This window comes from Poromitra crassiceps, assembly GCF_964638095.1.
Source record: "Poromitra crassiceps genome assembly, chromosome: 25".
NCBI lineage: Eukaryota > Metazoa > Chordata > Actinopteri > Beryciformes > Melamphaidae > Poromitra > Poromitra crassiceps.
Window position 1 is genome coordinate 12,220,174 of NC_139649.1, and position 13,793 is coordinate 12,233,966.

Here is a 13,793-nt window from a genome sequence, read left to right on the forward strand (position 1 = left end):
TGCACTACTTGCTGTTAGCTGTGATAAGACCTCTGTCCTCTAGATATCAGGGCTGTGAACCCATGCAAGATTGAGTTGAACCTCGAAACACTTAGGGGTATCAGTGTGTCACGTGGGTGTGTGTATTTCTAGTCAGACAGGGTTACACGCTGCTTTTATAGCTGTAATTTGAGTCTTTCTACAAAATGTACAGGAAGAATTAGACACATGAAAAAGCAACAAATACTGAAGACACTTGATGCAAAAAAAAAAAATAGAAAAGGCCAGATGGGTTTTGGTGCTAAAATTACACTCACTTATTGCTGCAGCCAGTTTGACATCAAGGTAAACGCAAGAGACAGCTAGATGCTGGCAAAAAAAAAAGAAAAGAAAAATATCTTTCATATCATCACTGTCCCAGACTGTGGAAAATGAGATCTGAAGGATTAAACCCTAAACCTGGGGTTTCCGATCGCTCTGACAAGAAAGTAAAATAACTACATAATTATATATATATATATATATATATATATTATATTATTCACTTGATGATGTAGGGAAGCCAATCAGTGTTGTTGGTGATGCAGTGTCTTTTAGTCCCCATCCTCACCTCTCCTTGGCTGGTATATAAATACTGTGTAGGCTGTGTCAAGACTCAAAGGGAGTTCACAGTTTTGCCTTTCAGATTGTAGTGACTGAGGTGCTTAAGAGGATCTGATCAGTCTGTAATCCCATGTCAACACCCCTACTCTGAGGATGGAGAAACCAGGCCCTGGTCTCCTCTTCAGATCGAGGCAATGATACGTGGGCTACATTTTGGGGTAACAGATGGGCAGTATCACCTGCAGCAGGTGAACAAATTTGTAACAAATGTGGATAATGTAGCCTATCAATGTGGATAATGTAGTGGGTTTTATGGGAATCATCAAAAATCCTGGTGGTGAAAACTGGTGACCAAATTGCCTCTGCACGTTTGATGTAAAATACTTCCCCTGTACGGGGGCGAGTGAGGGCTCCCAGGGTGTGATGTTTAAGATGGAGACGTAAGAACTGCCCAAACCTTCTAGGTGAAATCAGTCTCATGCCTGAAGGTCGGCAGCAACATGGGGCAGCTTCTGTGATGTGGACCTCAGGTGAAGATCTATACCGAGCCTGGAGCAGCGCTAGGAAATGAACCAAACACTAATACAATTGTTTCTTCTTTTTTAAGCAAAAAAGAATTTGGTTTATGTAGAAACAAGCAATGTTTTGCAATTGGATATTCCCCTCTCCTTCAAAAGAGTTAAAGCAAAAAAGAAAGAAAAAAGTATACCCCTCCCATTGCACCTGGTCTCACCCCCTTCTGAAAATGTACGCAGATGTTACGGACAGAAAGCAATGCAAACCTGGGGATAGCTCACAAGGGAGATAGATATAAGTGTTCAGTACATATATATAAAATATAAAATCTGAAATATATTTTATATATATATTAAATTGTGTTAGGGTTCAATATCTTCCACTACACAGCATTAAGGTGGTGTGTCCAATTATCTTTTTCTTCTTCTTCTTCAAATCCTATTATATAAACCAGAGGGGAGTTAAAGCAAAACAAATGAATCAATGAACAAACAAATGTGGGGGAAATGGAAACTAAGCAACAGACGTCGGCCTCAGCCCCGATGCACTGCCCCTCCCCCCCACCAGGGGTGAGCAAGCGTGGACGAGGCGGGAGAAACCGGTCTATCTGTACAGCGCAGTGAAACATAACTTACATATTAGCTCATTTTTTTTTACACGTACAGTCGTGATCAAGGCACAGGGATCTTCTACAAGTTTTTTTTCTTCTTCTTCTTCAATAAAGTTGTACAAAATAATACATTTTACAGTCTGTACAAGAATAATAGTCCAGCAGTAAAAGAAAGACAAGACATACTGAAAGCCAGGAAGTGGGGCTTGGAGGGGGGGTGGAGGGAACAAGACGAAAAGGAGGCGTGTGGGGGAAGGGGTGGGGGAACGATGAGGGGCCTGGAGTGAGTGTGTGTGTGTGTGTGTGTTCCCAGGCCAGAATGTTGCGTCCCGACTTAGTCACATCTTTTACTTCATGCTTTACTCTTTCCTTTTTGCTGCTTTTTCCTGTAAAGGGACCGTTCACCCCAAAATCAAAAATACCTATTTTTCTATTTTCTTTCAAGCTAACTACACCCACTGCTACAGTAGCTAACAGCTAGCGGGTGCATTTTTTTTTTAGCAGTTTCATGTAGTAACTGTTTTCTTTCGACCGGACTACATCCAAAGACAAGAAAATGGTGCCTACATGAAACTGTAACAAAAAAGGATCTTTGTCAAAGCTTGCTTGACAAACATCCTGGAGATCGAAACGTTGCACTAAAGAGCCACTGATGGAGCCTCAGGGTGCAGACCGTCTCTTTTTGTTATACCTTTCGTCCAGCACCTGTAAGTTCCTTCTTGGATGTGCACATGTTTGTCTTCTTCCCTCCATGAAACTGCTCACAACAAGGTCTGTGTATTATCTTGAGTAACCACGTCATGATTTCTGTAAAGAGACATTGCTGATGAGTTTTTCACGTGTATCTTTTTTTTTACCGCTTTGAGCACCACAAGCCGAGTGCCATCCAGTTCCATTGTATTCAAGAGAAGGCAGACATCTCAATGGCCGGTATCTCCAAAACTCAACAACTAACACCAAAACGATCTAGATGGATACATAGCACTATAGGCAAGAGGAAAAATATGTATTTTTGATTTTTGGGGTGAACTGTTGCTTTAACTAAAGCGTCACCTTTATTTTCCATGTGTTCAATGGTTGATGTTCAGGTTGTCTGATAAAGCAGGGAAGGAGCGGGGTGGGGGGGGGGGGGGCAAGGTTAAATGGTGCACAAAGGCAGATCGCACACACAGTGTACACCAACACACAACATGGGGTAAAACTAACAAAAACATAAAAGTTGAATTGTGTTATTACAGGAATATATAATATTTATATTTATATATATATACATATTTATATACACACATATATAAATATCTATATATATAGCTTGGATTTTTTTGCACTGCATGAAGTTCACCGGTATGCATGAATTTATGCATTGTATTTTTTTCCTCTCTCTTTTTTTTTTTTTTGCCCTTCCCTCTTCGTCGATGTCTTGAAGAGCAGGTCATGTGAGCAGGTCTTATGTTCCAGTCACGCTCACGTCCACATGCAGTCCGTCCGTCCCCAGGCGCAAAAAGGCTCACAACCCTCCTCTGTGCTGGTTACACCTTCCTCCATCCATTTCATCCTATCTGTCCTCTTCTTCTTCTTCGTCTTCGTTCCTCTGGGTTTGTCTGACATACATTTCTCTTCCTCTCTCTCCTTTAGCGGTTGCAAAGTAGCCAGAGTTAAACTCGGCAAACGCAATGTTTCATTTCGCCCCCCCGGTGAACTGTAAAAGGAGTGGGACTTGATTTCAAAACGGTTTGTGTGTGTTTTTGTGATATGAGACACTGAAACCTATCTAAGGGTTATGCATGGCTGTTGGTGCGTGTGTGTGTGTGAGTGTGTGTGCGCGCGCGTGTTTACCTGCAAGTATGTGTGTGTGTTCATGTGTATCTGAGAGACAGAAAGAGGGCAAAAAGGAGGGACAGCCTGTACTGTGGACGGGATTCCAGTCTGGACCCGCTCCCCGGGTCAAAGTGTATCCGAGCACAGCAGTTTTGGCTAATAGTTGTTGAAATTGTTGTCGTTGCCACGTCCTTAACTGTGTTTACTTGTTTTTAAAAGTCTTCCCATAGGTTGCACTGTTCTGTTGATAGGCTTCTCCTGAAATCACGTTATCAGGAGGAGGAGGAATTTTAACGAGGTGGAAGGGAGGGCAGGTGGTTGGTTGGTTGGTGAAGTTGGGGGAGGTGGAGGGGTGATGGGGGCGGGTAGGTAGGTAGGTAGGTAGGCAGGCAGGTGCTGCCCATCACAAGAGCTCGTACTGCCGTAGGTGCATCCTCTGGATGATGTCTCGACAGTCGTTGAAGACACGGCGGATGTTCTCCGTGTCGACGGCGCAGGTGAAGTGGGGGTAACAGTAGTGCCTTCCGTCCCCACTGGCTGTGCTGATCCTCTGGAGGAGACACACAGAGGCAAAGACAAGTCAGTGTCGGGACATGTTGACAATGTTGTTTCTGCCCTGCACTTCCACAGGAACCACTTGGCAATCGGACAGTCTGTCCGGCGTCTTGCTGTGCTGTAGGTGGCGCTCTGTTCCCTGACTGTTCAGCCATGGTGGCTATCGCTGCTTCTGCCAAGCACTAAGCTCTTATTTATCCAAAACAAACCAATGTCGCTGCTTCCAGTAATGTAACACGCATCACATCCTGTGCGTCAAAGGGTTAACCCTAACCCTAATATTTGTATTCACTTTGCACTAAGCCATTCTAGTCTCAATCTTTCATTTGTGACATTTACGTTAATCAAACTCAAGTTAACTGCCGTTTCAAGTTAGTACCACATTTACAAGGACATTTACAGGGAAAACACTTTTTCAAGGAGAGTGGACAGCAGAGAGAAAGTGAACGGAGCACGAGTTAGTTGTGGGATAATGATGCTGTATGTTGAGGGTGAAACAACCACCCCACTAAACCAGTTGTATTTGGGCTTTGCGAGGAGGAAACGCTGACAAAAATCCAACAGCAAGTTGTCGGCCTCTATCCTTATTTATCCCAACTCACGATTATCCATACACTGACCTGTCAACCAAATGGATCAAATCAGATATAAAATATACTGTAGACTAGGGATGTCACGATACTAGAATTTCTACTTCAATACCGATACCCAGGAAAATATCGATACTCGATACCATTTTCGATACCATGCGACGGGATGACAACACATCAAGAGGCATACAAAATAAACAAAGACAGATGGACAGACAGATGCACGCTTCTCCATAATCTAGACCTGATAAAACTCATGAAAAACTTTCCACTTACACAGCAGATTACACATGCTCTAGTGATCAGCCTATCATAACACAGCAGATTACAGCTGTTCTAGTCATCAGCCTATCAGAATACTTTGAATTTGTTGAAGCAAAAGATACCCACCAATAACAGGGAGGGAGAAATCAGTGGTATGGTATGTTTGATTTTTCATTAAGAGAAAGCACTGCTGAATCTGATATTGATACAGTTGCAAATGAGTATTGTATCCGACATCCCTTTCAATTTTTTTGTATTGATACTTATCGATACTTTCGATACCTGTTGCAAATGAGTATTGTATCGGTTTAAAATTTTTAGTATTGACTTTTATCGATACTATCGATACTTTTGACAACCCTACTGTAGACATACTAAAATCTTTTCAAACCCCTTTTTCTTTGATTAAAACAGGTAAATCTACCACAACCATTGCCATGCCCCCTTTTGGCCAGTGGGCATGGAAAGTTAATCCGTTCTAAGTTGGCATATGACCTACATTTCTACAAAGTTTTGTTTAAATCCGGTCATAACGTTTTGAGATCTCCTGTGGAAAATCAGACAGACAGGTCAACTCTGAAACAAGGGACGTGTCGTGAACGTACCAGAAACTCATCCCGTATGAAGTACTTAGCCCTGGTGACGCGGGGATCTTCCCCTGGCTCTGGTATTGCTGTTAGAAGAAGAAGAACTCAGGTCACATCAAGCCATTTCTGCGTTATTCCATTACACAGCAACATTGCTAAACACTGTGATCGCGATTATTAATCACTATCATTTGTCTTGGTTTTGGTCATCAAAATTTCCTTTATTACACTTTTGCAATATTTTCACTTTTTCATGGTTTTCAGTGCAGTATTTCTCAAAGTAGCAGCAGCTGGAACTTCTCATTTTCACTTAGGCTACATCTTCACTAAAGACGTTTGCATGAACGGAGCAGAATAATCTATCTCTGTCCACACACACGGGTTTAAATGTCTTCTCCTCCGTCCGTACCACCTCCCCTTCCCCTCTTCTTCCCCCTAGAAGAAAAGATGCTGAAAAGGTGATCGGATCCGTTCAGGACCCGTCCTGCACACATATAGTATTAAATACTATATATATAATAATAATTAATTAATAATAATAATTATATTATATATGTAATTAAATACTATAGTGCTAAATCCTGGATAGCCACAGATATCAGCAGCAATCTCTTACCATCATCAGGCGTAGTGTAGCGTGCAAACTCGGGGAAATACTCCTCAATTTTAGATTTCCCCGCCAACACTTTCTCAGCGAGCAGGTCCTGTTTGTTCAGGAAGAGGATTACTGAGATGGTCCGTAGCCACCTGTGGATGGACATGGAGGAGGACTTTCAGTTCAGTTCACCTCAGATCACAAGAGGGCAGCTGATTGGCAGGCAGGTATAGACGGTTTTCACCAGCTGCAACCCCACAGCACTTCCTTTTTCTCAGCTTCTTCTTCTGTGTTTTACGGCGGTTGGCAGCCTTAAATGTTGCATTACAGCCACCTACTGAGTTGTCTCATCTTCACAGTGCTAACTATTTATACTAGTGTCCACTTTCTCAGCTGTTCAGGGGGAAACACGGACATACTTCTTTTTCTATTTTTAAATTTTTGCTATGTAAACATTTAAATGTAAATATATAGGCCTATGCGTGCAATAACCTACTGATAGGCAGCATACTCTGTAACTAATCTAATCAGTTCATCCTTGTGTGCAAGTCGGCGTTTGAGCCAAATTGGAAGAAATTCCGTCAAGGCGTTCCTGAGATATCTCACGTTAACGAACTTGGGAATGCTGTTCATGAAGTCACAGTGACCTTGAACTTTGACCCGCCAAAATCTAATCAGTTCATCCTTGAGTCCCAAGTCGACGTTTGAGGCAAATTTTATGAAATTCCCTCAAGGCGTTCCTCAGATATCGCGTTAACGAACGTCGGAAGGACGTACGGATGGGCGGACGGACAACCCGAATCCATAATGCCCCCGGCCTGGCTATCGCCGGCGGAGGCATAAAAAATAAAACACTCTGAATTCACAGAAAATGGAAAGAAAGTAATCTGTTACATAAATAAAACGGATCTCACGGGGTCCTACAGGGGTTGTGAGAAAATGTGCCACTTAACCACTTAACACCAGTGCCTAAAATGCAATATTTTTCGAAAATGGTTTCGTTTGTGAAAGCGGCCTTACTAACTGACCTGTTGTTCCAGATGTTCTTGAAGAGGTTGAGGGCCTCCTGCAGCCTGTTGGTCTGATTGTCTTCTCTGATCACCATATTGTAGCTGCTACTTGCCACCACAAAGATGATCGCCGTCACATCTACATCACACGGCCACGCACACGCACACCCATAATACAATAGGATGAACATAGGAAAAGATCCATTCAATTCACAAAACTACCAAAAATGTAACAGATATATGGTAGTGTGTATTTGCACCCCTGCTTACCTTGGAATGTAAATAAGCAAAATAGATGTGCATCTAAGTAAACCAGTCATGCTCAAACTTTTGCATATCAAGGCACCCAAATTTAGTCCACATTGGAGCCACAGACCCCATTCGATGAGATTTTGTCAGATTTTTTTTTTTACAGATATTATGTCCAGAATTCCATTACTATCTGTATTGTAGAGAGATAACAGTGAAACTATGATCAAAATACTTCTACATTCTCTAATTGTGTTAACTTCTTGTCAATTTGAAATAATGCTGAAGTTTAACAATTCATCCATTTGGAGCCCCCTGGAATCTCCTTGTGGACCCCAGGTTGAGAAGCACACACACAAAAAGGGGGGGGGGTGTCTGGACACAAATAATATAAATTGATGGAATCAATGGTGACTGATGGATATTCACCAATCAGTAATTCATAAATGTTGTATCACTACAGCACAGCAATTTGGGCTAAAAATACTCTACCGTTGAAACACTGGATCCATTTCCGACGCTCATCCCTCTGGCCTCCAACATCAAACATACTGCAGGATAAGGGAAGTAAAGAGTTAGTTTAATACAGTAAAGTAAAGTAAAGACTTAGTTTAATACAGTACAGCAAAGTAAAGACTTAGTATACTGGGTAGTTAGTAATACAGTTTATCCAACAATTCATTAGTAGGGATGCTGAACGGATGGAAAAACACTTATAATAAACGGAAATAGAGCCTGTTAACTCAAATTAAACTAACAAAAATGAAACGAAATTAACTAACAATCCATGATCGAAAATATAATGATCCAATTTGTAAAAAAGTGTGATCGTGGTTTGTCAACCAGGGGCCACATTTATCTGCTATCCCTTTAACAAATACCATGATCTGTTTTAACATTGTACTAGCCTTCATTTTGTAAGACTAGGTGTGACCTTTCTGTATATTGGAGAAGTGAGTGTGCAGCCTCTATTTCTGCTTTTCTTTCAGGCACAACAATGTCCTGCTCAGAGTACATCCACACCAATATACGGTTTCGTTTTAAAATGCATAACGCTGTTGCTACGGTTACGCCTTGCGTACACACGACCCTGGACGTCTCTGACCCCCGAAACCGGACACGAACTGATGCGCTACCGACCCCGTATCAGTTAGAGAACTCTGGGGTTGCGTAGTGGAATAGGAGACCTTTGGATGTTTCCCCAGTATATATTCATATTATGTGGCAGGCTGCCACTGTAACATGCCATGATAGAAATATTCTCAATAGAATATTTGTCCCCCCTTGAAACTGACTATGCTGTGCATTGAGGACTGTAGAACCAATGTACCTAGGCGCCACTGATGAAAATGTGCCAGATTTTTTATTATCAATGAATCAATGAATCAATGAATCAATGAATCAATGAATCAATGAATCAATCAATCAATCAATCAATCAATCAATCAATCAATGTATTTCTGCTTAGAGAACAGTCATGGTCAAAGTGACAAATAGCAATGTAGTATTGCTATTGTGTTTTTCCACAATTTTTCTTATCTACGTACTTTATACGTATATACTTGTTTGTCTGTTTTTTGGGGTTTTTTTTTAACCTTTATTTATACAGGGGGAGTCTCACTGAGAGCAATGCTCTCTTTTTCAGGAGCCCCCTGTTCACATTCACACACACATTCATACCTGGAAGCTGCCCAGTACAACCACAGTCTGATCTGTTGGCCACTGAGCAGCTCCACTGGAGCGGTTGGGGTTTAAGGGCCTTGCTCAAGGGCACCTCAGTGGTGGTAAATGAGGGAGGGGCAAGCGCTGCCTTTTCACTTTCCCCACCCAGATTTATCCTGCCGGTCCCGGGGATTGAACCGACGACCTTCCGGTCACAAGCTCGCTTCTCTAACCGTTGGGCCACCACTGCCCACAGTGCAGTACTTGATCATGTACCTACTGTACTTGCACTATGTCCTGGAATGGAGCCCCCTAGCATACTTGTATAACGGAGTGACAATAAATCTCTTGAATCTTGTGCTCATGGATTGGACAGAGAGAAGCACGCACATTGCTGCTATTCAATCATATCTAGCTTGCACCATAAAGTTTCTATGATCTAACAACCATTCTATAGTCATTGCGTGTAACGTTTCTATGACCATTCAATAATTTCAATAGGCGAATAGTAATTACCCCCACACACACACACACCCACACACACACACACACACACACACACACACACACACACACACACACACGACAATAGGCTCAATCAGGCTCTCTCTCTCTCTCTCTGTGGTATGCCTCATATACTGTATGAACATATGGATCAAATTCATTAGGGAAACAATACTTGTATGATAGCGGCCATTTCTCTTAATAACTGTGCTGACAGGGTTTCTATAATAACTATAGTAACTGCTAACTGCTATAGTGTTTTCCCCACAGACAGTGCAGCCGCTGTAAAATCAGACCAGTCTACGTGAATGGTCATATGATAATGCAGTTTCAGGCGCGTTGGCATGGACGTATTTTGTTTTCTGGTACCGCAGCTGAAACACTCCTGTGGACAGAGATAAGGTGGAGCTTCAATGTCCCAACACTTGAACGAAAGAACAACAAACATGACAAGACAACTCACTGGAAATTGACTTTCTCTATTTGAAATCTCGTCTCGAAGATCCCAGATGTCAGTACTCTGCATCTCAACAGGTCCTGAAAGATGGAACAGCAACAGGAGAGGTGTTAGACAGTGAAAAGGAGGATTTAGGTGAGGAAGTGATGCGAGGTAGAGGGACGTAAGGAGAGCGCAAATTGAAAATTGCATGTACACAATAAGGAAGACATGGAGGGAGTGAAGGAGGAAACAAGAGGGTGTTGATGGAGGAAGAGAAAGAGTGACATAGAAAATAGATGAGTGTGAGAGAGAGAGCGGAGATGGACAGAACGATGGAGAGGAAGACTACAATTAGGATACAGCACAGCATGCGATATGAAGTGAGGTGCTCGTCTTCAATCACATTTGTGATTTACAGGTCAAATGAAATGGTTCAGCTTTTAGATAGTACCCGTCTAGACGGATCAAGCTTTCACCTGTAAACTCCCCTTAAGATAGATCATAGTTGAAATAACAACAGATGTAATATCATTTAGATAACTGCGTCAAATATTACGTTTATTTCAGGGACAGATGCAGACAGAGCTATATTAATGACATTAATGTGTATGTTCGTACATGCAATTTTCAATTGATGTTGTTATGAGAGTTTGTTATTGTGTTTATTGTATTATTCTTGTTTGTTATATCTACTGTATACATTTGTTTGCTTTCCTTTTTTCACCCTTTTATACATGTTCGAAATAAAGATCATCAATCAATCAATCAATCAATCAATGCTAAACAACCCAGCTGCTAACCTTGGTGTGTGTGGGTGTGTGTGTGTGTGTGTGTGTGTGTGTGTGTGTGTGTGTGTGTGTGCGTGTGTGTGTGTGTGTGTGTGTGTGTGTGTCTCAATGCTGAGAACCTTACCTGATCAGTGGGTGTGTAGTCATTCTGCTTGACCACATCGATCCTGTCTAGGAAGCTGCAAAAGGAGCGGAAAAATATAGGTTAGGAACCCTAGCAGCTTCCTTTAAAAAAAAAAAGCATAGAATACATGTTAGAAACACGCCTTTTTCCATTGGCCATTAATTATAAAGATAAGAAATAATTTGTCATTGACCATGGCTTAGATTTATACATTTGAGGGATGAGAATGCCTCCCCCCTCCCATCACATACACGCGCACGCACACGATCCAAACACCAGTTAAGAGGAAGAGAAAGGTGGAGGAAGGCGGTCGCTGAGTGGCCACCAGAGGGCGCGCGTTTTAATCACGGTGAGATCAGAGGCAGGCAGTCTGAGTCACCAGCAGCCGTTTACTCTGTCAGACCAGAGGAGCCTAGTCAATGAAGCCGCTGTAGTAGTACTTGTACACAGGAGGAGAGGTGTGTGTGTGTGTGTGTGTGTGTGCGTGTGTGTGTGCGTGTGTGCGTGTGTGTGTGTGCGTGTGTGTGTGTGTGTGCGTGTGTGTGTGTGTGTGCACGCACGCGTGGTGGAAGTGTGTATGTGTGTGGGCGGGTGTGCAGGCCTACGGTGTGCTCAGATTTGCAAAGCGCCGGCCTACCCAGCAGCAGCGAGTGGAGAATGAGTTGTTCCAGCGAAGCGACCTACATTAGCGCCTCTGTTTATATCATTGGACAAGAAGTTAACAATTAGAGAATGCATAAGAATGCCCATTTTGATCCTAGTTTCACAGTTATCTGTACCTTGATGATACAGACAGTCTTGGAATGCCAAACTCAGGCCTATTTGAATTGTAGAGAGATGACTGTACAGTGAAACTAAGATCAAAATAGTCACTCTTCTACATTATCCAACTGTGTTAACTTCTTGTAAATGAAAGAACGCTGAAGCTTAACAATTCATCAATTTGCTGTGGAACCCTTGGAACCCCTCCAAGGACTCCTGGTGGTCCCCGGACCTCATGCTGCTGAACCACTGCTCTGAAGGATGGAGTATAGCACAGTGGAGGAATCAGCAAAAGTAGGACTTGGAGCAGCTATATCTGTACGCAAACTAGCAAGGAAGGAGGAGCCCACAGCCGGTGGCAAAATTCACAATACTGCCGCCAAACACATTCTCTATCTTACCAGCCAACCTGATTTTTAGCAGAGAATAGCACTTCAGGAATGATGGCTGGTGACCTGCTAAAGAGGCTATTAAAGCAGACAAAATTACAAGCCACAGCCAAACTGCTGGCCTGCATGTCTGTCTGTTCTAATTGTCTCCCTGTCGTTCCTTACAATCTGAGAGGCAAGATGCTTGCTACTAGCTGCTTCTCAGGGAAAAGGTATGTAAACCACTCTGAATATTATCTGCTTCTCAGGGAAAGGTGTGTAAACCCCCTCTGAGATACTGTAACTAGCTGCTTCTCGGGGAAAAGGTATGTAAACTTCCTCTGACTACTAGCTGCTTCTCAGGGAAAAGGTATGTAAACCACTCTGAATATTATCTGCTTCTCGGGGAAAGGTATGTAAACCCCCTCTGAGAGGCAAGATGCTCGCTACTAGCTGCTTCTAGCTGCTTCTCCTAGAAAATGTATGTAAACCCCCTCTAGCTACTACAGTAGCTGCTTCTCGGGGAAAAGGTATGTAAACCCCCTCTGACTACTAGCTGCTTCTCAGGGAAAAGGTATGTAAACCCCCTCTGACTACTAGCTGCTTCTCAGGGAAAAGATATGTAAACCCCCTCTGACTACAGTAGCTGCTTCTCAGGGAAAAGGTATGTAAACCCCCTCTAGCTACTACAGTAGCTGCTTCTCGGGGAAAAGGTATGTAAACCCCCTCTGACTACTACAGTAGCTGCTTCTCAGGGAAAAGGTATGTAAACCCCCTCTAGCTACTACAGTAGCTGCTTCTCAGGGAAAAGGTATGTAATGAAACAAAAGGTATGTAAACCCCCTCTGAGAGGCAAGATGCTTGCTACTAGCTGCTTCTCAGGGAAAAGGTATGTAATGAAACAAAAGGTATGTAAACCCCCTCTGACTACTAGCTGCTTCTCAGGGAAAAGGTATGTAATGAAACAAAAGGTATGTAAACCCCCTCTGAGAGGCAAGATGCTTGCTACTAGCTGCTTCTCGGAGAAAAGGTATGTAAACCCCCTCTGAGAGGCAAGATGCTCGCTACTAGCTGCTTCTAGCTGCTTCTCCTAGAAAATGTATGTAAACCCCCTCTAGCTACTACAGTAGCTGCTTCTCGGGGAAAAGGTATGTAAACCCCCTCTGACTACTAGCTGCTTCTCAGGGAAAAGGTATGTAAACCCCCTCTGACTACTAGCTGCTTCTCAGGGAAAAGATATGTAAACCCCCTCTGACTACAGTAGCTGCTTCTCAGGGAAAAGGTATGTAAACCCCCTCTAGCTACTACAGTAGCTGCTTCTCGGGGAAAAGGTATGTAAACCCCCTCTGACTACTACAGTAGCTGCTTCTCAGGGAAAAGGTATGTAAACCCCCTCTAGCTACTACAGTAGCTGCTTCTCAGGGAAAAGGTATGTAATGAAACAAAAGGTATGTAAACCCCCTCTGAGAGGCAAGATGCTTGCTACTAGCTGCTTCTCAGGGAAAAGGTATGTAATGAAACAAAAGGTATGTAAACCCCCTCTGACTACTAGCTGCTTCTCAGGGAAAAGGTATGTAATGAAACAAAAGGTATGTAAACCCCCTCTGAGAGGCAAGATGCTTGCTACTAGCTGCTTCTCGGAGAAAAGGTATGTAAACCCCCTCTGAGAGGCAAGACGCTTGCTACTAGCTGCTTCTCGGAGAAAAGGTATGTAATGAAACAAAAGTTATGTAAACCCCCTCTGAGAGGCAAGATGCTTGCTACTAGCTG

General features: G+C 42.8%; 1 protein-coding gene across 4 annotated transcripts in view; it reads right to left on the reverse strand.

Annotated features, from left to right (window-relative positions):
• Window positions 1-1,206: 1,206 nt before the first annotated feature.
• The window catches only part of LOC310798549 (guanine nucleotide-binding protein G(s) subunit alpha-like), a 44,949-nt gene continuing 32,362 nt past the window's right edge, over window positions 1,207-13,793 (reverse strand). For all 4 annotated transcript variants that reach the window (XM_083661092.1, XM_083661091.1, XM_083661090.1 and 1 more), the window contains 7 exons: window positions 10,894-10,948; window positions 10,006-10,079; window positions 7,869-7,927; window positions 7,146-7,266; window positions 6,139-6,269; window positions 5,541-5,608; window positions 1,207-4,076 (listed from right to left, as the gene is read on the reverse strand). In XM_083661092.1, the coding sequence (XP_083517218.1) occupies window positions 3,930-4,076; window positions 5,541-5,608; window positions 6,139-6,269; window positions 7,146-7,266; window positions 7,869-7,927; window positions 10,006-10,079; window positions 10,894-10,948 (655 nt within the window). In that variant the 3' untranslated portion in view covers window positions 1,207-3,929. The remainder of the gene's footprint in view (window positions 4,077-5,540; window positions 5,609-6,138; window positions 6,270-7,145; window positions 7,267-7,868; window positions 7,928-10,005; window positions 10,080-10,893; window positions 10,949-13,793) is intronic.